General features: G+C 45.2%; 1 protein-coding gene across 1 annotated transcript in view; it reads right to left on the minus strand.

The window, feature by feature from the left end:
- Window positions 1-26,880, minus strand: part of faf1 (Fas (TNFRSF6) associated factor 1) — an 82,117-nt gene that overhangs the window by 21,600 nt on the left and 33,637 nt on the right. The window contains exons 7-12 of the mRNA XM_048975877.1: window positions 23,887-23,992; window positions 10,957-11,043; window positions 2,768-2,863; window positions 930-1,053; window positions 760-823; window positions 594-675 (exon numbers count right to left, since the gene is read on the minus strand). Of these exons, the coding sequence (XP_048831834.1) occupies window positions 594-675; window positions 760-823; window positions 930-1,053; window positions 2,768-2,863; window positions 10,957-11,043; window positions 23,887-23,992 (559 nt within the window). The remainder of the gene's footprint in view (window positions 1-593; window positions 676-759; window positions 824-929; window positions 1,054-2,767; window positions 2,864-10,956; window positions 11,044-23,886; window positions 23,993-26,880) is intronic.

The following is a 26,880-nucleotide window of genomic DNA, read 5'->3' on the forward strand; positions in this document are numbered from 1 at the left end:
GAGAGAAATGAGCCGGTAACCGGCAAGGGGCCAGCGGAGCCTTTGCATTGCAGTCTAAAACCCCCCAAACATCTTGCCGCATCTTCCCATTCTAATAAGACTGTAATCCACACAAGCTGTCAGTTGATACAAGCTTCCTTATGAGGACAAAGCAGGGAGGAGAGAAAGGAGGGGAAGAAACTCAAGGAACCAGGCTAAAAATAAAGCGTCAGATGTTGGGGAGGGATATTAAAATTCAGCTGGGTTATGGTAACATAAGACAGACAGGAAACGGGAATTTGTCTTTGGTTGGGAAAAAAAATAATTAAAGATTCTTCGTACAATGGCGGCAGAGATGCAGACGCTTATGATTTTCCTCCTAGCTGAGTACGCATCTATACAAATAAAAGGACAAACTGTATTCGGTTTTTCAGCATGAAAACAGGGTACTAGAAGCTGGAGATGACGGGGAAGATGTTAGAAATTTCGCACGAACACTCATCGTGGTGAAGAGAAGGTCGCGAATGCAAAGGGGAGCTGAAAACGAGTCCAAACGTCACGCTCACACACCCGCAGAACCCGCTCGGCTGCAAGCGCCCTCAGATATCACTCACGTCTCTGGCTTTGCCGTAGAATGCCTCCTGACACGCTGCCTCCATGGAGCCAATGAAAAAAACTGGATGGGAGTCCCCGTACCTGCCATGGGAGGGGGACAAGGAAAAGGACAAGTGAGCAGCCAGCAGCTGGTGCCTGGCAGCTCTGACCACACCGTAAACTCACCGCGCCGAGAACTCAGCTGTGAAGTGCAGCAGGGCGTCACCCTCGTTCTCCGTGTTCTCAGGAACTGGGACACAAGGGAACAGAATCACATTGGACCCGAAACAAAAATGACAAACGGAACCAAAATTGGGACATTTCCCCAGGCTCACTCTCAAATCCTGTCAACTTACTCATGGGAGACTTCCGACATCCTGAGGTACCCATTCCGAATATTTCCGCCTCGTCCACTCCAAATTCGGAAGCATCCTCAAAGTCCTCGCCCTCGCTGTCGCTCACCATGTGCACATCTGTACACTGCCCACATGCCAGGAACAAACACACAGGCAAGGTCAGCGAGGTCGGACCTGATGCTGCATTTTCATCAATTTTATTGAAGTATTATGAATCAGCCAGCAATTCACGTTGAAGAATGGAGGCTGTTTTTAACAACAGCTTATGGAGTCCAGCAATGCCCATGTCTGAAGGGGGGGGCACCTTTTCAAAGACAGATTCCATGTTATTTTGTGTACGAGATCAAAAGTGCGACTTTTTGAATTCATTCTCCAAACTTCACACTCTTTTCTAGCAGATTATGGACAGAGTGGTAGAACAGTAGCCATATCAAGAAAAATCAAATCGAGAGGATTCTTGTGACGTCGGTGACGTCTTTCAAATTACCTGCTTAGGTACAGAAATATTCCCCTTGAATGTGCACATCTCCCAGCATACCTGGCTGACCACGTCTTTTTAAATGACCGCTAGAAATTCAAATTCCAATGCATAATGTATGACCTTCATGCGGATTTTGGCATCAGTAATATAGTAGTCTGAGAAGTATTCAGAACCTTCCGACGGTGGCCTGGCTTGCGAAAGAACAAAACTCTGCCCATATATTTCACTCTAATATTTTATTCAAAACTGAAAGCACAATCTGAAGATTAATGGAATTAATTTAATGAATAAACACCCATATAATGTAAACAAAGCATTAATTGAATAAGTTTTCCAAGCTGTGAACTTGGCTGGAATTACAGCCAAAAGTGACTCTGGGGTGACACCACCAACACAAATACGGTGTAGTGTTCTCTCTTTTACACCCAGGGCAAAAGCCTTTTCCCTCAACGACACCCATATTTTGTTGATATGGGCTTCCGTTTAAAGTGTTCTTGTTGGTCGGGCAGACATAAAAATGTCTCTGAGGGCTGCATTATGGTATGTTCAACCCCACGCTATCATCCACTGCCTGCTGGAAGAGAAGAGCCAAAATAGCATGATGCTCTGACTTGGTCATGAGTCTGGACCTGCGCCAAGGCAAATGTTCTGCATTTGCAGCAGAATGCGGCAGTATGTTCTCCTTTGCAATACTCTGGAAGGAATGTTCTGCGCCGTTTTGTTGGCAGTTTAATTCAAAACTGGGTTTTATACCTATAACCTGCTATTATGTAGATACTTTTATGCTACTGACACACAGTGACATCCTACCGCTACCAAGATGGATACTGATCGAGACGGAGCCTGGGCTGAGAGGTAAACCTCTAACTCGCTGGCTGAGCTGACCAGGACAGGGGGATGCACTGACTTGTCAGTATGCAGCTAATTTCTGTGGCTCTGGCAGCAGAAGCTGACTGGCTGGACAGGGGGCCTCGTAGAGGCAGGTACTTACGTTCCTCTGGAAAACGAAACTATTCCACACGGAGAGGCAGCCGGACCAACTGTGCTCATCTCACGCAAATTAATTCAGCTTTACCCAGCAGACTTTCAGCAAGGTACAACGTATTTCACATTTACAAATATCTAAGTAATTGACTTAGCATACCATTTATACTTAGCGGGTTTTAAGATTTTTCCACTAAATGTGTTTAATGGATCACATGTATAACAATAGCAAAACTAATAAAAATAATCTTCATCATCATCATCTCTGACATCCCTGACCAGAATAAGCAGTTAGAAGTCGGATGTATAGATGAGCTTGTTGTGTGTGAAGACTGAGATGGGGAGGTTCTGGTCGGGCTTGCGTGGCCTTTACCTCATCGGACTGCTCTCGGGCTTGGGTGGGCGAGGCTCTCCGGCACACGCTCAGATGATGGCAGGGGTAGCTGATCCCAGAGGCCGCCAGCGTCATCTGGGAAGCACAAAAACAAGCAGTATTCCCACAACGCTGCTTAGTTCAAACTCTCCTGTCAGGGAAGCGTCTTGGAAACACACCAGTCTAAGCTCGGCCGGAAACGACATAAATGTCACCGGCTGTCAGGTACGTTAAATGCTGATAAGTAGAAATGTACCCTCGATTCGGTCATCAATAAAATCTGAAGATATGTCACCCCAGCGGGCGGCGTCCAGAGCGGCTTGTGGTTCGCCCCAGCATACGCCGGGAAGAGAGACAGGCTGAGCAGAAAGGAGGCCGGCCAGCACCCAGCCTGCTAATTAACTCACAAACAGACCCTGGAAATGTCAGACAGCATTATCGCTAAGGGGACTCATTAAACGCTGCCGCTCCTGGCTCAGTCCCCAGAGTCGGTACTGCGTAACCTGGAGCCCAGGACGCCATGCGGAGCACAGGGCCCCGGCACTCGCCGAACTGGATCTTGGCAGGAATGGAAGAGCAGCACATGACACCGGGGATGCCGCACCTGGCCAGCAGCTCACGGGCAAAACAAAACCACTTATCAGGACTCTTAGGCCCAAAGCCTGGAAAATATCGTGGGGGGGGGGGAATGAACAACGTAATTAACAGAACACAAAGTCAAACTAAAGAAGCTCAGTCAGCACTACCTAATAAAATATAGCATTAGCTCATTTTAATGGGTCCACTGGCTGCTGTCAAAGTGTAAGTAAGACTAACAAAGGAAAATCAGACCTGGCCAGAGTAAACTTGACTTTATAGTAGCTACAAAACAGTGTCAACCCTTCTCATGCACCCAGAGTGATTTACAAGCACCGTGAAGTAAGGCACCCCCCCCCTCCATTCTGCGAGATAATACACCGTGAAATCGGCCATCAGTTGAATAATTCAGGTTAGCTGCCGAAAGCTGCAGTGAAACGTCGCAGGCCGACAGGCAGCCCGCAGGGACCGGAAAAGCAATGGCAACGTCACACGTAGAAATAAAGGGCCTTCAATGCGGAAGAAACACCCTATACTGTCATCTCACAGCGTCGGAAAGGCAGCGAAAGCCACAAAGCCCCAGGGCGCACACCGGCACAAAGGACACTCCGGAGCTCCGACATCATTACCTTGAAGGAAGGAAAAAAAAACAAAAAAAAGCCATCACAAACTATAAACATACATGTCTATTTATATTTAGGCCAGAAGAACAAACTTTCACTGTCTGCTACAGAATGGCTTTTAGCACACTCCAGCGAACTCCGGGGCCAGTGACACAGACCCAGATAAAAGGAAAACTCCCTGACAGGGACCGGCGGGGGGCCGTAATCTTTGCCATTGTGATACAAGGCCGCCAACAAAGACCAGTTGGTAATTGTTGAATAAGAGGCCGCTTACATGCAACGGCAATTGAGCTCCAAAAGCTGATTGACTGCTGTTTTATGTGCCTCGCTGGGCACCCGGCCCCAAAAGCCGTGCGAACAGCTGTCTGGTCAAAGGCGTTACATCGCCACTGGTTGCGAGATACCACGTGGAGCTCACGGCCCTGAAAAATTATAACGGACACCCTGCCGGACTGCAGAAAACTCAGTGACAGCACAATGCTGAGGCAGGTCCTACAAACACACATGAACTGTTCATCCTCCAGCCTAGAGCCATATTAAAGTCGACTGTTTAATAAGTGGGGATCAATGGAGTTTTATCTCATCTTAATAAATGTCCTTCAAACCAGAGCTGATCCAAAAATCACGATGCTCTATGTTTGTTCATCCTTAAACCCCAGAACGTCACGTATTGATTCCCGTAGCTGCAGAAACAGCAAAAGGCATAAAGAAAAACTGCTGGAGGTTTGTCGACGAGGATGACCCCAGCGCCCCACCCCCGACCCTGTGTGCTGCAGCAGGTCTGAAATCACGAACACACGTGTGAAATTACAGGAGGCCGTCAGCCAGGCCACGGAAACCCACTAGCAGAACGACGGCATCCCCCACAGGTGGCCAGGTGGCAGAGAGTGTTTCTTGTGACTTGCTCCTTATCAGAAAAGGAGGTGCAGAGAGCTGGGTCCCCTACCCAGGCAGCGGACGTGCAGCGGAACACCTACGGAAGGCACCTAACAGAACTGCTGAGCGCACTGGAAAAAAGTCCAACTCCTGTGTCACTTTCGGATGGAGGGGATTCTTAAGGTTTCACCAGCAATGCGATTCCTGATGGGAAAGAGCTGTTCTGCTCTTCAGAGAGTGCTCACTGCGACATCTTCAGCACCAATTTAGCACTATGTCACAAACCAAACACCAAAAGAGATTGCCCTTTACTTACCAGCTACAATACAGGGGATTTTTAAACAAAGACTGTAGTCCGAACTTAAGGCATTTTAAAACCCCAGGCAGCTACCGGAAACTGACAGATTAAAAACATAAATATCAAACTTTCTAACCCAGGGACCACAGATATGAGCCAACTGTTGGTTAGACCATCCCAGGAGGGCGAGACATTCATAAAAGCAATATTTACCTTGAGGGTAAAAGAAAAATACACAAAAAAATTAAATGACACATAATACATGACAATCACATCTGGCCCAAATATAAAAAATGACCATTTTATTATTATTACTATTATTATTCCACTTGACAGCAATGCCTCCCAGACATCTTAACTTTTTAGTGGGAACAGGGGAGCAGAACTCAACGGGAAACTAAGTGTCACTGAAGCCCCGCGAAAGGTGGCCTCTGACAGAGGGCCCCCGCCTCTCAGGCAGCAAAGGTGGCCCCTGACAGAGGGCCCCCGCCTCTCAGGCAGCAAAGGTGGCCCCTGACAGAGGGCCCCCGCCTCTCAGGCAGCAAAGGTGGCCTCTGACAGAGGGCCCCCGCCTCTCAGGCAGCAAAGGTGGCCCCTGACAGAGGGCCCCCGCCTCTCAGGCAGCAAAGGTGAGCCTCCTCTCAGCGTTAGGCACGAGGACCCTGCATCCTCCCAAGGTCGCAATCGGCACGTAAATAAAAGTTTTTACTTCTGCTGTTGATGAGAAAGGACCAGAATGAGAAAAAACACGGGGTGGGGGGGGCTGACGCGCCCCCTCCGGCCTCCCCGAATGTCACTGGACAAGCACGGCCCCGCAGGCCTTTGGCTGGGGGTAGGGGGAGGGGTCACCTCCCCGTGACCCTCCTCCGCTCCCCTCTACAAAGAGTGGTCGCTTCTTTTTTGGATTCTTTTAATTAACACTTGCATTGAGCTGGGCCTCAGCAGCAACGCACAGAAAGATCCCTGCTCTCCTTGGCGTCCCCCCCCCCTCTCTTTCTTCCCCCCTTTCTCTCCTGTCAGGGCCACTGTTTGGATTAGATTCCTGGCTGTGAGTGTGAGATAATTACCGCTGACAGCTGCACCGGCAAAACACAGAACCCCAACACCACCTTGTTCCACAAGCCTTTGATGGAGGCGGACAACAGAGCCTGAGAAACAGAAAAGAAAGGCGGATGGGAAGAAAGGGAGAGAAGCCCCACCCTTAACACCTGGTGGTCCCATTCAGGTTCCTCTTTGCGGGCTGCAGACATGTCACTCCTGATTAGTATCAGGGTCCCGCTCGCCAGCAACCAGAGTCCGGTTTCCTCGTCCTAAGTGACAAGGGGGCTCAGCCTTCCGGGTCAGTCCCCGCGTCCCATGACGTGCCGTCCCGCCCAAGTGTACGGGGGAATTAACGAGGTGGCCTGGCAGACCGAGCTTCTGGGCTTGGAGAAAGGGTGTGAATCGGAAGAGGATGTAGCACTGCTGAGCTCTTCCACATGACTCCAAAACCGGAGTGGAACGTTAAGGTAGAGCCGGGCAGGCAGGAGCCAAGAGAAGGGGATGAAACTCTCGCCGAGGCTCGGCGCTGAATGTCACCTGAAGAGAGCAATCAAACCGGGGGCCATGTCTAGGCTTATCCCTGAGCCCTGTCGCTACGGCAACCAGCCAGCCCAATAAGCCAGCGCGGGCCCGCTAAGTGGCGGATCCATAAGATCCGCGGCCGGGAATCCGGTGCGCGGCTCCCTCTGAGACCGCCTGCATTAATACATTAGCAAACACCCTGAAACACTGGATAAATGTCAGCAATTACGGGGAAAGAGTCTAATAAGGACGTTCAAGTTCCTGTCAATCACTCCCACAGGTAGCTGACTCCCCGACCATCCTTGACTTCAATCCCACCAAGTAATAAGCCGCTCATAACAGAGCCAATCAATCATCCGCCACAACAGTCAACATTACCCCCCCAAGAGAGAAAAAAAATTGTTTTACAATACTGTGCCTTTGCAGGTGACTTGCTAGCATCCAATATAGCGAAGCCCACTGTGACTAACCAGAAAAAAGAACATATTACACACACACATACTTATTTGCTTATTTATTTATTTTTCCCCAAGCACCTTGGGCTGGTTGTGGGTGCCGACCCGTAATTTGGTTCAGCATCAGGCTGGATGGAGAGCCACACCCAAGTCTACAGGCAGGAGGCTGTCAGAGTCAGTACAGCCTGTTCCTTGGAAGGGGCATGACACTGCCGCCCACCACAGGTGCTGAGTAAAGTGTACAGAACAGCCTAACTGGATAAGCTTACTGAAACTTAACACAACACAATCAAGGCAACCAAAGCATTATAACATAAATCGCACCCTTTGAGAATGAGTTATAGCCACCCCCCCTCCCCATCCCTAGTCAGATTGTTGAGACAGGCAGAAAACCTGCCCAGCAGGTCAATTATCAAATCAATCTAACCACTGACAACAGGCGGAAATAGCTTGTTAGAAACTGACAGCCACTTAGCCTGCAAGTTATGTGGCTCACAATGACATTTTAATGAGAGCGAGAGTGTCACTGTACCATTTGTGGGAACACGCTATTATTAACGTGTCATGTACCTGACATGACGGCGAAGCATGTGCTGAACAGTGTTTTGTTTTTTTTTTTTGTTTTTTTAAATCTGCTTACAATTACAGTCATGCAACAGAAGAAAAATCAATCATATCAAGCATACCTGGAAACTACTCCTAGCATCAGTCAGATCAAATAAAATCTTAATATGTCAATCACAACAAAAACTGTCTGCAAAGAGTGAAATATTCCATTAAGTAAAAGCTGTATTCTAGTCAATTCAAACTGAAAATGTGTAACTTCCTCCAATAAAGTTCATCCACCAGCATATTTTTAGAGTGGGGTGCTGATTTAGTCATTAGCTTCAAAAGCTCATCACGGTTTGATTAGACCAGATAAGAGGCCAAGCAATAAAAGCTTACATGCATTATTCGAAATGGATATGGGCGCTGCATAAACGGGTGGTCATTAAAATCACGGAGAGCGGATGGGCACTTATTTGTTTTCTCCCCCTCTTCTCCAACTGGTATCGAAAGAGCAAGAGAAAGAACAGACAAAGATAATGAACAGAGGGCGGACCAGTCATCCATTCTGACTCCTGGAAAATGTAATTTTAAGCCCTGCCTGCGATGTTTATTGGTACAAATCCCTGGAGATGAGGCGAGGTTAATGAGATATGCACTGAAACAGCTTGGCAGCAACGGAGCGGCTTTCACTCTAATGCTGGGAGACATTTCAATAAGAGGCCGGGCCGTCGCAGCCTTATACCATGGGCAGCCATGCTTTTTAATATTCCCCCCAAAAGAGACCAGGGTGCGCGACGTCCGCCGGCCAGGCACGTGCACACAGCAGCCTCCAGGAGGCCCTACAGGGCCAGAGAGCAAGTAATTGGGGGGCGTGATCTTAACAGAAACACGAACACGGGGCCAAACGCATTGGTGCGCTAGTCAACCCAAAAGGGAGGACAAGTATTCCAAAAAAACCTAGCGCTGTTAGAAAGTGAGCTCATCAAAAGTACCTCCCCTGGATCAATTTACAAGGTTATGCCTGACTATTTAAACAAACTGGTGTACTGTAAATAAAGGAAAATTGCTTTTTCTTGCCAAACGACTCCACTGTTTATATCGTCTTCTGTATCTGTTGTTCCATCCTGCCATCCATATACACAACAAAGCTCATTACACACAACAAAAGAGAGTGTGCTTTTGTGCCGGCCCTGCAGACAATAAGCATGAGCCTCTTTTTTTTTGGCATTGCAAGAAAGCAGCTGAACCAGTTTTCTGGCTCTAGATAACTTACATGATCACGGTGAGCAATTATTTCTCATTCAGCGCAACGCAGAGTAAATATTTGAAAATAAAATGAATTGAGAGAAGAATTGGACAAGAGATTACATAACACAAATACAAAGTATAAAACGTTCTGAGAAGTGTATATATGTTTTTTTTATTAAGTGTGCAGGTCTTTCAGGTAAGCGATACCCACCTGAACAAACAGCTAACTGGGAAACAGAAATAAACTCCAATGAAAGATGCTTTTAACCAATAAAGGGATAATTAAGGCTGGTTTGACCTGCCTGACCCAGTAAACCATTACATTATTATTCCAGACTCCCTTTTCATTTTTGACAAAAGAGGGACCCCTAAAATTCCCACTGAACAATTAGTCCATATGCGCAACAACAAATTTTTACTCTTAAGTGTTTTCTTTCCTGTTAAAGACTAATTTGTGTATTTTTAAAGCATTAATAGGCACAACAGTCAAACTCATTTTGTTTGGTCTGAAACACTTTATATGAGACACTAGGAAGTGTTTTGGGGGGAGGCGGCTTTTCACAATGTAAAAATGTTATAGCTGTAGGGAACAAAAATAGAATCCTAAAGAACAAGCACAGAATCAGCTATAAAATTAGAATGGGAGGGCGTTGGGGTTTCACAGGTCTGCAAACGTGAATGGGAGGCATAGTTCAGCACAAGTAACCAGCATGACCTTTAACGTCTCAATGGGAACTGGAGGGGGGGGAGGTAACACCTTCTGACATCTTACTTTAGGAAAGGGGACAATTTGGACACAATGCCTTAAAGTTGTCATGATGGTGCCTTAGTAGTACTGTTGTTGTTTTGCAAAAGAGCAAGGAGAGCGGTTATAAAATAATGTCCTGGGTCCATTTCTTGGGGACCTGATTCTTCTGTCCAACATGATTATTTCTTGATACAACATCGTCTTCTTAATGTTCATAAGCAGCTAGTCAAGTTTAATTAGTCTATTAAACACACCAAGAAATCCCTGCTTAACTATTCAGTACCACATGTTAAGCTGGTCTATAAAATCAGAACTAGACGGTCTTCTGTTCAGGGTTTTCCTGGGACACTTGGCTGGAGCACTTAGTTGAGATCAAGGATGTATAGATGTGACGAATTCCAATGAGTCATGCATGGCTGCCCCAATGTTCCCTTCAGAAAAGGACTTGGCCGCCAAAAGGCGGAAATGCTGAATTTCGGTGATGAAGACTGATGTCAGGTCACTTGAGAGAATGAGACTAGCAGATCACTGCCAAAGGCAGGAAAATCCTTACACTTACTTTCACTGAAATGAGGCATGTAAATTAATCTGATTGCGCATTAAAAAAATGCAGGGTGGAATATCAGATTTCCGAATATGAGATTGTTGGGGAGGGATATCCTTGGTCTATGCCTTTTAATGGGCCCAATGATCAAGTAACAAAGAGGCTTACCCTGTCCCCAAGTAAACACAAAGAAAACTCACTCTGTTGTCTATTGCTTTTCTCACCTTCTAAGCTAGCACTGAGTAGGGTAGGCTGTGAACTGTGAACGTTTGTAGTGAGCAGGACATCTCCAACACCTGAAATCATCCCAGAAGAATGCTAGTTTGGTCATGTGGCTCAGTGGGCTAAGCCTCTGTGCCTGTGACTGGAAGGATGTCGGTTCAAGCCTGGCTTTGGCAGAATAGTCACGTCTGTGAACCCTTGAGGCCCTTAACCCGTAGCTCTATGGGTGCCACTACGGGTGCCTGCCCTTCACTGCCAAACTTGCTTTCACCTAAATATGTGACTCTGTGTCATGGAGAGCAAAATGGGGCAGGCAAAAAGATCAATAAAGTATTATTATTATTGCTATTATTATTAATGCGAAATATTTGCTAATGTTTGTCGATTAGAAATAAGACAGGTACTTCCTGAGCAGTGTAAGAATTTTGGTGTGGTGATGGATGAGAACCGTGGAGTACTGTATGGGTACTAGGCTTCGGCTCCTCACCGAATCGTCGGTGGCGGTAGTTGGCCATCCCTCCCATTGCTGGTGCCGGACGGGAATGTTTGTCAGATCGGAAATGTTCCTCTTCACCTGAGGAAGACAGAGGAGAAGACAACCCTTAGCAAATCCCAACCAACCCATTCATCCATCCATCCATCTACAATGCTTCTGCCAATGGGATCTAATTTGCAGGTCCGTCATTCTGACTGGAGCCAGGGGCAGACCGCAGGAATTATGCAAGCAGGGTGTGTGAGCTGTACCCATAGGAGATGAGAACAGGGAGACAAAGGGACGTAGAACGATGGAAACGGCCTTCTGTTATTTGCATTCCGCAGATGCCAGCTTTAATTCCCAGGAACAACAGCCTCCCGCTCTAAAATGAACAGTATTTCCCTTCTGCCATTCAAGTGGGGAGCATCCGCACTTAATGACACTTGGGGCAAATACACAGTCCACAGGGCTGCCTCAATGCTGTGCCCATGGTCACGGCCTCTGGGTTTGAAATGCCATGCCAATCTGATGTGAGGAGGCCAAGAGTGATCAAAGCGGGCGTCATCAGACCTCACTGGCCTCCAATTCTAGCGCATTACCCCTGCAGAATGCACAGTCCTGAGGGTGGAGATACTGATGCAGAGCAAATGCGCCTTTGTGGGTGGAAATCTCCCTCTGTACATAGCCAAATCCTCCCCAAAACACAAGGGGTGCAAGTTCTGGGTGACACCACGTGACAAGAGTACATTGGGTTCAAGCCATGCCAGGTACGTCAAGAAATCACGAAATGAACTTAAAAAGAGGGGAACATCATAGGATGATCATCGATTATCATGGGCATAGGATAACAATGATATATTTGAACTGGTCTGTGCAGCACTTCAGGCTTGCACAAGAGTTCTGGAGTCCTTTCTGAAGTTCTTTCAACCTTAAAGAAGGCGGCCCATTATGTCTGACCCATAAAAAGTCAATCTGTCCAAGGTGGGTCTTCGAGTCACGAGGAAGTCCAAGAATCAAGCAGTGATAAAGTATATTTACCATTTTATGCCACTGAAATTTAACACATATGGAACGTTATAAATCATATGATCATTCCCAAAGTTCTCCAACTGCAATAAAAAAAAATGCAAAGAAATAGTTTAGGGGACTTAGGGACAGGGAACACTCAAGCCAGCTGAAAACTCCCACCCACCTGCCCACAGGCTTCCCCAGCAGCTCTGTCTCGCTGGAACACACGCGTGTGAGCGCAGCCAAACACACACAGCACCTTTATGAAGTGAGACGGGGTCAAGCGCGGTGGCGAATGTTATTACAGAGTGTAATATCTATGTTTGACCAAAGGGCTACAGGGATTTGGCCGGAGAAAGCTGACCGGCAGGCAGCCGTAAACAGCGGCTCACGGCTGTAATGAAGCGCCGCAGGTCGCAGGTCGCGGCAGCCCGGGGGATACAAGAAACCGTGTCACTGCTGACAGCTGCCGCTGACTCCAGCCCTCTACCTGTGCTCACCCACCCAACCCAGCAGCGGCCACCACGTCTTAAACACGCCCCCATATTGAGTATGTCTTCCACGCAAACGTAATTAGACTCCCGCATACTCTCAATTCGCCCTGCAGGCGGCGAGTCTTCACGGCCTAAAACGCCACGGACAGCAGGAACAGGCAGATACATCCAAGGATGTGCTGCAGTAAATTCGGAGGTCTATAGCTAGAGGATCTCTGTAGAAACAAATCCAGCCTGTACGTTCGAAAAGCTGTAGTTAGACCCTTACGGGAGCAGCATCCATTTCAGATGACTAATGAGCACCATGGTGCCAAGGCTGCCGATGCTCTGAGGGATGTAACCCTGTCATTATCAGGAATTACATGCGACAGGGCCTTTATTACGCTAAACAACTCACGATCTGGCCAAGGATCAAAAGCTCTATGCACAACATGCCTTTGCACTTTCAAAATGAATCGGAAACATAATGGGCAAGATAATTACTCCGACAATGCCGCAAAACATTAACAAGCAATTCTAAAAAAGGCGAGCAAAAGCATTTCTTTGAGCTTTTTAAGAATTTGGCAGGCCCTTTCCTCTGTAAGCACTGGATTATCAATGATCTACTGTATTAAAAAATAAATAAATAACCGTCAGAAACAACCACTAACCTTTGATTTCTCAGGATTCCTTGCAAGCAAAGAGTCCAATTCAAGTTAATCGATGTAACACAGGAGTAGTATGAGCAGGTCATGGAATGTAAATGATACTCATACTACTCAAAATACTCATAGAGGAACTGCAGGATTATCAAGGAGAACCAACAGAAAAGACTAACTTAGGGGATCAGAGGACCAGGGTGACCCAGTCGCTTCACATCACAGTCTATTCTGCACAGTATATCGTATCAATTGTCCTGGTTTGGGGGACATTTGAGGCATTTTTCTGCCCCAATAAAATTTTACCAATTCAGACATAAACAGTGTGATGGAAAGGGAGGACTGACATCCACTGCCAGCCGCCAGGTACAACTAGGCCCAGATTAAATCGAAAGTGTCAGTAGAAATAACTCCGTAAATCCAAACACGTACTGACACTCTTGCATCAACACCATAGCCATGGCAGGGCAGAGGAACCAGAACCGGTGAGCGCATATCACACTGGGATGCATACTGTGGCACTTTCAGCACACTACTGTTTGACGCACTTGTGCAGCAGATGGAAATCCTTGCAGCCAACTCCCGCAAAACACACGGCTAGCAACGTTCCCACCGAGTCGGAAAATGAAGGCATAAAAAGACAAGACCTAAAACGCATCAAGGGTTCGAGTACTGGGGTGGAATCTGACAGAAACAACGCTGAGGCCAGGCTGAGAACTGCCAGGACCCCCCAGCCCTTAAGGTCACATCCATAGGCTTTTGGGGCAGAACAAAGCAGAAAAAAACGCAAATAAAACACGCTAGGAAACACTCAGTTAGTTACCCTTTTTTTTAACCAAGCTGAAACGAGCGAGAACGATAAATGTTGATGAATCTGGTCATTCCAGTTGTCGCAACACATTAATGATCATAATCCCTTGCATAAAGGAATGCTGGAGGACCATGTGAAAGAAGAAACAGGGCCAACTTCGGTTTTAAATACTAATCAAGGAACAACTACTATACAAAGAAAGTCATGTAAGATCAAGCACATGCACTTGAACTGCTGAAGGAGAGAAAGATAAAATCTCTCGTATTTATACTTTACATTATACTTTACAAGTACATGTATCGAACAGCTGTTGGTTGCACACCCAAAGGAAGCAGGACAGGTACTCCCTGTCATCCTCCTGGGTGCCCAGATCCACCGGTTACTTTGGGTGACGTAATCACAAATGGGGAATTGTAACTATTCGGCAGTGAACACTATTTCGTTCTTTGGGAAGCTCTCTTCAATCACGTGTGGAAAAACACCTACCAATTACATGTCTCCCAGCGGAAAAACGTGTGTGTAAATCACCCAATGCCCAACGGACAAGTCCTAATAAAAGTCAAAGACTCAACACCCTCTCGGTCTCATGCTTTGCCAATTCTATATCCAACAGGATGGATTTATATGTGCCATGCTTTAGAAATGCCAACACCCATAAGACAACAGACAGTAGCAAGATGACTGGAATGTTTAGCAATCCAGTCTGTACAAGATATAAAACTTACGAAAACATTTATAAGAGAGGTTTTTAGGCACACTACTTTTAACTGCACACTGGGGTATCGAGGTGCATGATTAATCAATGTTATGGGAAGATTTAGTGAGATAGTCTGATCGGAGCAGGGGGGGGGGGGGGGGGGCGGCATCGCTGCTCCTAGTACTGGATTAAGCAGAAAAGAAATGCAATTAACAATTCAAATGAAAACACACAGAAAAATTCATAAGTTTCTGTCACCCTGAACTGCCAGACATTTCATTTCAAAGTAACCTGCCACACACTCGCACAAGGACTCCACAGCAAATCACCTGCTGTCTCTTGCTGCCACCTATTGAGCGGTATTTTAAAAAAACTAAAGAACTAAAAACACCTTGAGTTGTGTTTCAGGCAGCCAAGCGCCCACCGCTCACTGTGACTCTACTGGTACAAAAGAAATTTGTTTCAAAGAAGCACTGTCAGAAAAGGCTGGGAAAAAGTTACGCACACAGAGAGGATCTCTACAGGATCTATTCTGCTGTTCCTATTAAAGATATTTTAACTGAGACCCACAGAGATCAATCTCTGTGTGAATATTCTCAAAATTTCGCATCCTAAAGGGGCAAAAATCATAGTAGCTGCACCATTTCGTACGCCAAGTACTAATCCACAGCTACGGTTAAATCAGAAAAGGTTACCACTAAACAGTCACAACCTTACCAGCACCAGATGCTGTGTATTCAGCCTCGTGGGCCCCCCCACCCCACCCCCAATGTTTTTTTTTGTTTTCCGTTCTCTTCTCCAGCTGCAGAGAGAGGAGCTCGAGGATGGAGAAATCCCCTGAACGACTTGTCTGGTCACGGACACTCTGGGCCCCATCAACCAGCCCTATTCTGCCCGGCACTTTCCTGGCAAACATTTGTTCTGCAGCTTAGCCCAGCCCCAGATTTTTGCCTGGGAATGCCAATCGGGGCCCAGGCCCCGAGATGGAGGCCCCGCAAGCGAGGGGAGCGCGGGAGGGAGGCCGGCCGGCCATTCCCTGGGAGGCACCAGGCGAAGCCAGTCTTTGGCAAAGACAAACAAGGGGACCAGGCTGTGGGGCCATTGATATGCACAAGCGGAGGGAGAAGCGCGGCCTGATCTGATGCTAAGACAAAGGGACGGGCTTCCCAGCTGGGGGGTGGGTGCTGAGCACGGCGCACCTCTCTGCTTTAATTCACCATCCCATCGCATTTCTGATTCTGCTCATTCCCCCGCCTGAAATGGAAACAGCATCCATCGCTTTCAGACATCGGCAACCAAAAAAAGATGTGTATCAGAGAGAGTCCATCGTGCAGAGAGGGGGGTGCCATCTCACCTGATGAGCCCAAGCACTCGCATGTATACTCACACACACACACACACACACACACACACACACACACACACACACACACACACACACACACACACACGCGAGCAAGCTGATTGTGTACTAGGAGAGCCAGAGGGCAATGGCGATGCTTTCTTACCTCTATGGAGGGAGCAGAATGCCTAAAGACATGCATGCACAGGCAAACAGGGGCCCAGTTTGTTCCTCTTTGTCCCTCTCCAGCCCCCCCGCCAGGCTGCTGGTAACCCCCCCTCCTCACTCATGACAGAGACCCCTCCCTGGTTCCTGTAATCCCAACAGAAACACTTAAGGATCACAGTAGGTGCTCATCAGAACCATCTGCCCGGGAAGGAGAGGCGAGCCGGCAGTGTGCCGCCGTAGGATTAATCTCCTCAATTAGCACCGTTACAAACGCGTCAAGCAGGTCCATCACCGTGATGGTCAGGAGGCCAGGGGAGCCTGGCCTGGCCCGGCCCAGTCCGGCCCATTTGGGGAGCGTGAAGGCCAAGCGAACGAGCTGCGAGATCGATGGCCATCACCGCAGTCAAGGGATGCGGAAACAATAAGGAGGCCCTCTGAGTGAACTCAAGCCTTGGATGAAAAGCAGCGTTCGTGCCCTGAGCGGATACGGGATTGACCCGCGTTTCGGTCTGGTTCAAGGACCACATTATGAAAGCACAAGGACCCTGACATGGGCTGAGCCAGGAATGGCCACAGTTCACAACACCCATCTAAACAGTAATGTGTCGGATCCCGATCCTCAGAGCTGTTAGGAAGATAATTAAACCCAACCTGGATAATAGTTACAAGATCGCATTTGATAATGGAACAAACGGCTATGGAGAGTTACAAAGAAACTATGTGATAATCAGTTAAACTCATTTCATTCTATTTCTCATTTTATTTAATCAAACAATTGACAAAATATAGCTAGCCACAAGGGCTGGGCGATATGACAATATTGGAGATGCCACAATATTTTTTCTGATACCATTAACGTTGAGTATCTGCCTACCACTTGAGCACAATTTCTTTCCTCTTTATCAACTACTAACCATTAAGCAAGATATCTGTATCAGTATATTTCAATGATTATGGCAAATTATCTGCAATAAATTTCATTGCCACATTGTTCAGGCATACTGAGAATAGGAAAATATAATGGTCCTGTCGCTGACAGCTATGTCAGGACGCTACACGAAGAAATCCACGGCCAACATGACTTACAGACGTCTGCTTCTTAGTTTTATTCAGCAACTTTCACAAAGATCTGATATATTTCTTAAAGTGCAAATCATACAATCTGTCAGCAAAATAAAATAAAAATACGACGGAACAAAGACTGAAATAGTAATTAACCAAACTTTAGAAAGAATACAAATCTAAAAACATCTATTTTGTATAAATTTTACACGAGAGTCGAGACTTAGGAAAAATCAGCACTAGCGTTACACACATTGCACTCTGCAGTTGCATTTTTAATTCCTCACCATAACTTTTTACAGTAACTCTATTCCCACACAGCCTGCAGCTCAGATGTGCGTGTTGCTGGACAGCCAGCCCTCACCTGACCCTCACTTCTGTTTACAGTGTGTCACTAAGTCTACAAAAATTCACGATTTTTCAGGCTATACCATCTAGGGGAAAAAAAAAAACCCTGATCGGTTTCTTACTCACCCACCCCTCCAAATATCCGATACCAGGTATCCATGTAACTGTCGTCTATGATAGTGGTACCAGGTTAAGGCTTACAGTATTTGTCATTTTCACATTAACTACAAAGATGATGATCCGCACCCCAAACCAGTCCAGGTCGGCAAGTTGACTGTCAGTTCTTCAGCAGATTTTGATTATATATTTTTTTTCATGCTTTTCTTTCACCTAAAGAAATGCAAGTGCCCTGCTTAGTGCTGTGTGCTTGTCTGTGTATATCACTTTTCTTGGATAATGCCAAGCTCAACTACCTACATCCATCCATCATCCATCCATTATCCATCCATCATCTTCCACCAATTCGAGGTCGGGTCGCAGGGGCAGCAGGGAAACCCTCCCCCCCCCCAGCCACTTCATCCAGCTCCTCTGGGGTAATCCCGAGGCGTTCCCAGGGCACATAGCCCCTACAGCGTGTCCGGGGTCTTCCCCGGGGCCTCCTCTCAGTAGGATATGCCTGGAACACCTCACCAGGGAGGTGTCCAGGAGGCATCCTAAGTAGATGCCCAAACCACCTCATCTGGCTTACTTATGTAATTACTTAAATATGTATTTTTACATTAAAAAAAATCAACTACAAGTTAACGGGGCGGCATGGTGGTGCAGTGGTTAGCACTGTTGCCTCGCACCTCTGGGACCCGGGTTCGAGTCTCCGCCTGGGTCACATGTGTGTGGAGTTTGCATGTTCTCCCCATGTCGTCGTGGGGTTTCCTCCGGGTACTCCGGTTTCCCCCCACAGTCCAAAAACATGCTGAGGCTAATTGGAGTTGCTAAATTGCCCATAGGTGTGCGTGTGTGAGTGCATGGTGTGTGAGTGTGCCCTGCGATGGGCTGGCCCCCCATCCAGGGTTGTTCCCTGCCTCGTGCCCATTGCTTCCGGGATAGGCTCCGGACCCCCCGCGACCCAATAGGATAAGCGGTTTGGAAAATGGATGGATGGATGGAACTACAAGTTAACAGTAAAACTGAGGCGTTCTACCTCATAATACAGTAAACAAAAATATGTCTACAGGAGAAAGTGCACATCAAAAAGAATGCTGCCTGAAAACCTGAAGTAACAGAAGAATGAGGTCCCTTTTCACAAATAAGTGTGGCACCAGCCAAATGGTTTCACATTCGGTATGCAGACATTCAAAAAAATTCTAATTCTATGAATAAATTTAAATCGAAAAGCAGCAGAGAGTTCAGAAGGCAGTGGAGACAGTTAGCGAACAACAGTCTTAAGTCTTAAATACCAATTATAGTCATTAAAAAAATGTAACCACACCATTTGCTTAATTTTCTTTGGCAAATCGAAAAAAAAAAAAAAACTTCAATGGACAGTCTCAGCACAGCCAGTGGTCAACAGAAAAATATTTTTGAGAGAAGCACTGAACCAAGATTCAGCCTTCTGAGGACCAAACTTAAATTCATTTGAATTCATTATGCATCTAACACATGCAATCATGTGCCATGATTGCTGTTAATTATCCATCATGGTTTCCACACAGTACAAGTGCCAAAAGGACCCAGTTGGAGTATGACCAGTAAAACAAGATGACCACTAGCCACTTCATACAGTAGTACTAACAACTTACTGTCATTCCATAGCACTTAACTTTGGGAACAAAATACCAACCCATATATTATCCTCCCAGTCCAAAATGTCATGGAAACTAGAAAAGATGATATTGGAGCAACAATAAAAGCAATAAAGTCCCCAGACTGCTCCATCACCACCTCCTCCATTTAATCCCTACACCACCAGCTTCTGCAATTTCTAGAGTTACTGAATGGATCAACTGAAAATGTGAAAGCCGATAAATGGGTGTTTAACCCAAACGTCCTAGTCATGACATACAACTCTGAAACTATACCTATTCATTTATTGCGGGAGACATGACTGTGGATGGACACTGAATTGGGAGGTGGCTGATCTGGCCAAAACGTCATGGGGTACTTCAGGATGTGTGGAGACTGCAGCTGAGGCAGTGCAGTCGACCCACCTATGGACCGTGCGTTCATCGTGTGACAAGTGCAATATTTTTAGCAGGCCGATGGTATAGAAAGTTTGTCGACTGGATTTTCCAAGTTAGCGAACTGGTTAAAAAAAGATCAGATAAGTTTTTAGTTCCAGATATATCCATGAAAATGAGACCGAGAAATATACTGACAAAAGTGAAATATACAGACAGCGATGAAATGTTACGCCGACTGCAATTGCCGTGTTTCACGTCAGTCTGTTTTTCTTCTGTTGTTACAATGCGAGTGTTAGGTAGTGTACTGGTAAATGTACATTCACTGGAAGCTCAGCCTAGAAACACTTATGCCCAGCTGACTCCGCGACAGCAAGTATGTCTGTGAAGTGCACAACTTCGCCTCACGACTATGTTGTGTTGGACAAAAGCTTCTGCAGAATAAAAATAAATGTAAAATGTAGAGCTGTTTTCATGAAAACAGCAGCAAGGTACAACACCACCACATCGCCCTACACCAGCTGGGACGAAAATAAACGTTAGTTAGTAAACTACTTCATCAGCTTATAAAATTGGTTATACAATATTTACACTGATTGGCCAACTGATAGCCAGTGCTGCAGTCAACCACGATAAATTTCACAAAACAAAAATTCTGCGGTTAACTGAAAGTACCATCCCAGCATTCCTTACACCCTAACCACCTTTCCGCAAATACGAGCACAGGTGCATTGGAATGCTTCTCTCTCTCTCTCCATCTGTCTCTCTCACACACACACACACACACACACACACACACACACACACACACACACACACACACACACACACACACACACACACACACACACACACACACACAGTTAAGAGTGAGCATGGTGCTCAGCTACAGGGTCAGGCTGTTTACCCAGCCCTCCTTGTCTGTAATCAGGTTCACCAGATCTGCAACTGTTCTCTCATGTGGCACCACTGACTAGGACTGGGGATAAGAGACGCAATTAAATTCTCTCACAATGAATCTTGCTGGGGGGGGGGGGGGGGGTAGTAAAATAAAATTTACCAAATGAAAAATCTGCAGGTAACACAGATATTACCGTCATACCTCCCCAAGCTTTCCCTGCACACTCATAGTTATTAAAAGCCCAACTTTAATTAAATTCTCCCACAATAAATTTTGCCAGCTGGCTACCAGATTGCTACTGACAAAATCTGCTGACCATAAAAAAAAGATTATAAACTTTATTTTAGAACAATCAGAAAAGCATATCGTGCCCCGTACTTTGAGAATCACTGACCTGTATAATGTCTCTGGTTAAGTGTGAGGAAAAATAAAACTCAGATTTCAGATCACTATTCACATGATGGTGTCTACAAGCCTTCTTTCTGCCCTCTGCTGCTGCCTATCATGGCTATTTCAAATTTGGGGCAATTCGTCTAAGGTGTAGATTTTCAGGTGAACATTCTCCTCAATATAATGGTTTTATGAAGTAATAAGATCCATTAAAAATCAAATAAATAGTGTACGCAAGTGTATATAATGCTTTTGTAAATGTGTTTTTTGCAGATTTTTAAACGTTTTAATACACACAACAGTAAGTGATCTCAATTCATTCCTTATAAATGTGTTATAAAAGATTTTTATCTTACAATAGGAAAATACAGTACGATGATTTTTCCCAAGAAGTGGGCGTGCACAATTACGCAACTGGGAAATACATTTATTAATGAAAAAACCTGGAAACACAAAGTATGATTGTAGGATTATGACATGAAGCAATTAATTCAGTAGTTCCACAGGTAACAAAGATTTTTACCCTTATCACCTTTTCTAACACTTGTATTAGTCTCACAGATACCCACAGACAGTGTTAATGCTGACAGCAAATTTTTATTTAGTTTTAGTCATAGTCTTTTGACTAAAATGTCATTTAGTTTCAGTCATAATTTAGTAATTTAAATTATTTTTGTTTTAGTCTAGTTTTAGTTAACTAAATATTAAAAGATTACAGTCTACTAAAACTACAGTTGATTTAGTCCACTAAAATATATATCTATATAAACGTATAATGTTTACAGTTTTCCTTCGATTTCAGAAAGTCATTATGTTCACCAAGATGAAATGAAACCAATGTTAAGGGATGGTATTAAGGTCTGACTGTGCAGTACACGCTGACATAGGATTTCACTCTTATTTGAAACACAAACATATGTTTATTTACCCGGAAACTGAGTACTGTAAAATCTGCAGTGCCATTAGTGCAAAAATAAAATCACTTCAAAAAGTGCATATATATATATATATATATATATATATATATACTAAATGGTTAGACATTATGATCTTCCAGACATTTGCTTCAAGAAATTTTCTCTAGCTATAAATTTTAGTTGATTTACTACATTAGCTCTGATTGTATCTCGTCTCTGGCAAACATTTTTGTCTCGTTTTTATTGGTTGACGAAAGTGACAATACACTGCGTCATAGTCTTAGGCCTCACAAAATCATTTTTATTTAGTTATCTCATTTTAGTCTGAAAATAAAGGTCGTCAACGATAATGACAAAAAATTTTAGTTATCATTAACACTGCGCACATTTTTTTTAATATGATCGCACCCAATTTTGGCTGAAACATCCAAGAAATGCCCATAGACTGTTGAGAGGTGTGCACTGCTCTGCTGTAAACCCCCTCTCTTAGGAAGGCCCACAGGGTTTCCAGTGAGTAATCTTTCAAACACTTTTGGAAGTATTGTGCTAATGAGAAACGTGTCTGCAGCGATTGCCGAGTCCCAAAACTATATATATTCCCTGTTTGGAGAATACAATAAATCTACTATTTAGGCATAACTGACCAGGCATTTGATTGTGTGTAGGCAATTCAGCATTACATCTAACGCATGCTGTTTTCATCAATAACCACAGATAACTACACTAAGCCAGCTTTAGTCATCTAAAATCTCAAAACATTACAAACTGGCTACACTGCACAACAGCAATCTATATATATATAAATAACTGTATGCATGAAATTCACCCAGCTGGCAAGATCACTGTATTGTCCCACATTAACAGGGCCCAAACCGTTGGCTCTACAGCCAAGCAAAAGCCTGGCTCCTAGATCACTGTGATCACTCACACACACACAATAAAAAATAACAAGCAACCAGCATCCTCCGAGAGCAAAAACTCGGCCCCAGTTACCAACTGGACGGGCTTCAGATGAGGCTCTCCACAGATCCCCTGCCTCAGCGGATTAAAGCACTTCTGTCAGTCCACCGGGACCTTGTTACAGTCAACACGGACCAGGCTACCTGCTGTGAATAATTGATGAAGCCATTTTAGATCCTTCTGCATAGGTTATCAAGGATGGGCAGGGGAGACAAAAGGCAATGTCATTTAGGTATGCCTCAGGGCTTCTTCCTGGGACCAGACGCAGGTAGGGGGGCAGAATGTGACACCTCGGGCCTCTCAGGGCCCCGTAAAGATGCAAGTGACTGTACCGTTCAGAGGACAGTCAGTCCAGCCAGACCCTTCAGTAGCAGACACTGTATTAAATGCTGGGCAAACACACAGCCCATGTACCCAGTATCTATGAATATTTCATCTGCTCCCAAATCCAGTGTTTAATTTCAACAAGAGAAATTAAGTGCCCCCCCCCCATCTCCACAAACACCTCCCCCCCAAGCACATCTAGCAAATGCCAATTTATCCTCCGATCAAACAGCATTTGGGTCATTTAGAAGCCGACAGCTATATGCTATGAAAGTTAATGAAGAAATTACGGAGAAAGAAAGAGACAAACCCCAAACTCACATGCAGACAGGGAGCAGCAAACTGCACACGTTTATCTGAGCGTGCTGGTGACACTAAAACCCAGTGGACATAGTAGGGTCCCAATCCTGTTGGAGAGATATTCTTATTTTGGGGCGCCTGTTCAGATTATCATTTCTGACCGAGTTTGTTTTCCGGTTTTTATACCGGAGCCAGGACAAGATGAAGCGCACAGATGCCCCATGGTCAGGGGGAGGAAGATTAACCCTGCGTTTCCCATCAAGGACAAATCAGCTACATCAACAAAACATTGATTTATTGAGTTATAAAATTGCTAAATATAATCATTCATGGGCAGTCTCCGGCCTGGCAAAGCGATACGTGTATATAAATAATAATAATAATAATAATAATAATAATAATTGTGTGATACCTCCCAGGGGCTGCTGGGATGAACAGAAGAGTGTAACGAGCCGGACCCGCACTCACCTCCTGGAGAGTTCTGCTCCCGGGGAAGTTGAGGCTGTAGTCCCGCTGGGCCTCGCGGTGGCTCACAATCAGCAGGAAGTTCTGGCTGGCTGCCTCCTGCTGAGCACTTGCGAGGGAGAGGGATGGGAAAATGTGCGTCAGAGTCAAGCGCAAAGCATGTCACGACTCGCCCTGCGCTTCTCCTTACTGCAAGGGCCTCCTCCCCCGGAGCCCTCCTCGCCACAGGCGGCCGCTTCTGTCCAGGCAAGCCTGAGCTGAGGAGGGCGGGGCCAAGATGACCAGGCCCCTACCATGCTCAGAAAGGGACACCAAGAAAGGGAGTAACTGACCGGGCCCCAGAGTGGAGGGTATGGCGCCCACTGTGCTCGGACAGGGACACCAAGAAAGGGCCCCTGACCGGGCCCCAGAGCAGCTGGAATGGCCCCCACTGTGTTCGGACAGGGACCACACAATTTATCGATTTCAAATCGAAATCTCGATTTGAAAAACAAAACGTATTTAGGAAATCACAAAGGCTGCGATTTAGAATATGTGTCATACAGCATGTCTTAAAACTGGGGCTTTAAATGGTTAAAACAGTTTTACAAATTCATGCCATGTGTGCCTTATGCGACAGTCCTTCTCACCAATCAGAAATGCCGTGCTCCTCGCATGCCAGTCATGTTTACCAATCAGAAGTAGTCCTAGACGACTGGGTATACGCCCACAAACAACAAACACGTGAAGGCCAAGGAAAAGGTTACTTTTGTGGTGCGAAAAAATATTGATTCTGCTGCTGAGCTATATGTGAATTGCCTACCTATTTCACGGTCAGGCATTGTTTACAGAGCTGTCCTCTTATCAATAGAACTACCACGACCACCTTTAACCACCAGCAACATGTACTTCTGCGTACCACACCTTTCGTTTTTGTTCATGGCCCATCTCATCTCATTAACATACCACCGAGAAAACAATGGGACAGTCAGTAATCCTCACAGCAGCAGAGCTGTCACCACCAAAACAACATAAAATTGCACACGGCAACATAAATACTATAACATAAATACCAAAAGAACTGATCGCTTTAATTGCTATTACCACGGACAGTCTTAGTATTTAAAAAAAGATATAAAAAGTGACACATATGATGTTGTTTTCTTCAGCCAAAGAGTGCATTTCACTTTTTATTTAAAATAAAACGTAGGGTAGCCAACGTTGGTCAGCTGTCAGGAGTGAGATTTACAATTTGAAAAAATGGATATGTTGACGAACATGAAGTCACCAATTAAGTACGTCTATTTATTCAATGTTTTATTGAGAAGCCGCTCTCTTAAGGACATTTACGGCTTTTTGGTTTAGGGTGTTAGTTTCGCCGCTGTTACTAACAATACTGGCACATTAGCGCAAACAAGAGGGCTGCAGGGTAGTTTAAGGGTGTTTGACGTACATTTTTGTGTGAAACGGCAGTTCTAGTGTGAAAGGGATCCAAGCTACGTTACCGGCAAGATCGTTGTTGGTCTTGTTACTTGGAATCATTTCATTTTATATAATTAATTTAAAATTAATTTAATACATTTTTTACAATTAACTTATCAGTCACGGCTTTTGTGACAATTGTTTGTTTAACTTTTGATTGTTCTCTGCTAATTTGCTAATTACTAAATACATGTTGGAAGCCATTCATATCTTCACGTTCCCATCCTGGCATTAAAATATAGACCAGTTCACACTCCGATGGCATCTCATGTGGCAATGCTTTGTCATGTTTTATATCTATTACACACTGAATATTGAACTGAAGCTTGACATATAAAATATATATATATATATTGCAAATGAAATAATCACAATATATCAGAAAAATCGCGATTAGATATTTTCCCCAAATCGTTCAACGCTTCTGACCAGACCCCAGAGCAGCACAAAAGGCCCCCACCGCGCTCAAACATGGACACAAAGAAAGGGGGGGGGGGGTTACTGACCGGGCTCCAGAGTGGTGGGAAAAGCCCCCCACTGCACGCAGACACTGCTGTTTTGAAGATCGGTGACTAGGAGAATCAGTGAGAAACTGACCAGAAGGGAGTTTTAAAACGTTCTCGTTCCATAACACTAATATGCGAGTTCATACAATAGCACTTAATGGAAATATTTACAATTAAAAGAAACAAAAACAAATGGTAGTCAAGAGAGTAGAAGTGAGATGCCATGAGAAAAGCTTCCCTCGGATGGAATACGGAGGGGAAGTTTGGGAATCCCTGGGAGCTAATCAGGTCTGAGATGGGAAAATGAACAGGGTGGCTTGAATTAATATGTACCACAGGCATTGATTATGCAATCACTGCCTTAAGCTAAGAAGATCTGGCCAAGCCTGTGTTAACAGAGGCCCAAATTTACTGTAATGACAGCATATTTACACTGACTAAAAGAACGAGATCAATATGTAAATGTAATGTTTGTTGTAGCTAACACGGAAAATTGGAAATGTGCGGCGGACAAGGAGGCTAACGGTAGAGCCCGAGGGCAGTGCGGGGGGAGGAGGTGGCAACGTCGATCTTAAATCACAATCATTCCTTCCGGCGTTCCCTAGAAGTTAACCAACCTAGAGATGGCCAGGTGTCATACTGGATGGCAGAAGGTTTATCCCCGTCATGGTTAGAGTGGAAAGACCTGGGCTGCTGTTTCTCTCACAATGATACTCAATGGTGTCGCTTTAATGAGTGTCAGAAAAAGCAAGTTGAACACCTCAAAAAACGTCTGGACAAAACAAAATCCAACACGCCGGTGACAACGATCTGTCGCATATTTAAAACAATGTGTTGGTGTGAGGCTTTTTAATAAGTGTGTCAGCTTTAAAATGAAAGTCTCTATTGTTATTAACAAACGCTGTTGGTTTAATGCTAAAAGTAGCACAACCAGGGAAACCAACTATTGAAACAATACTTACGGTTATCAGTTATAACAAAGCACACACGTTTCACGGCAAACGGTACCATAGTTCTGGAATTGGCTCTA

This window comes from Brienomyrus brachyistius, chromosome 15, assembly GCF_023856365.1.
Source record: "Brienomyrus brachyistius isolate T26 chromosome 15, BBRACH_0.4, whole genome shotgun sequence".
NCBI lineage: Eukaryota > Metazoa > Chordata > Actinopteri > Osteoglossiformes > Mormyridae > Brienomyrus > Brienomyrus brachyistius.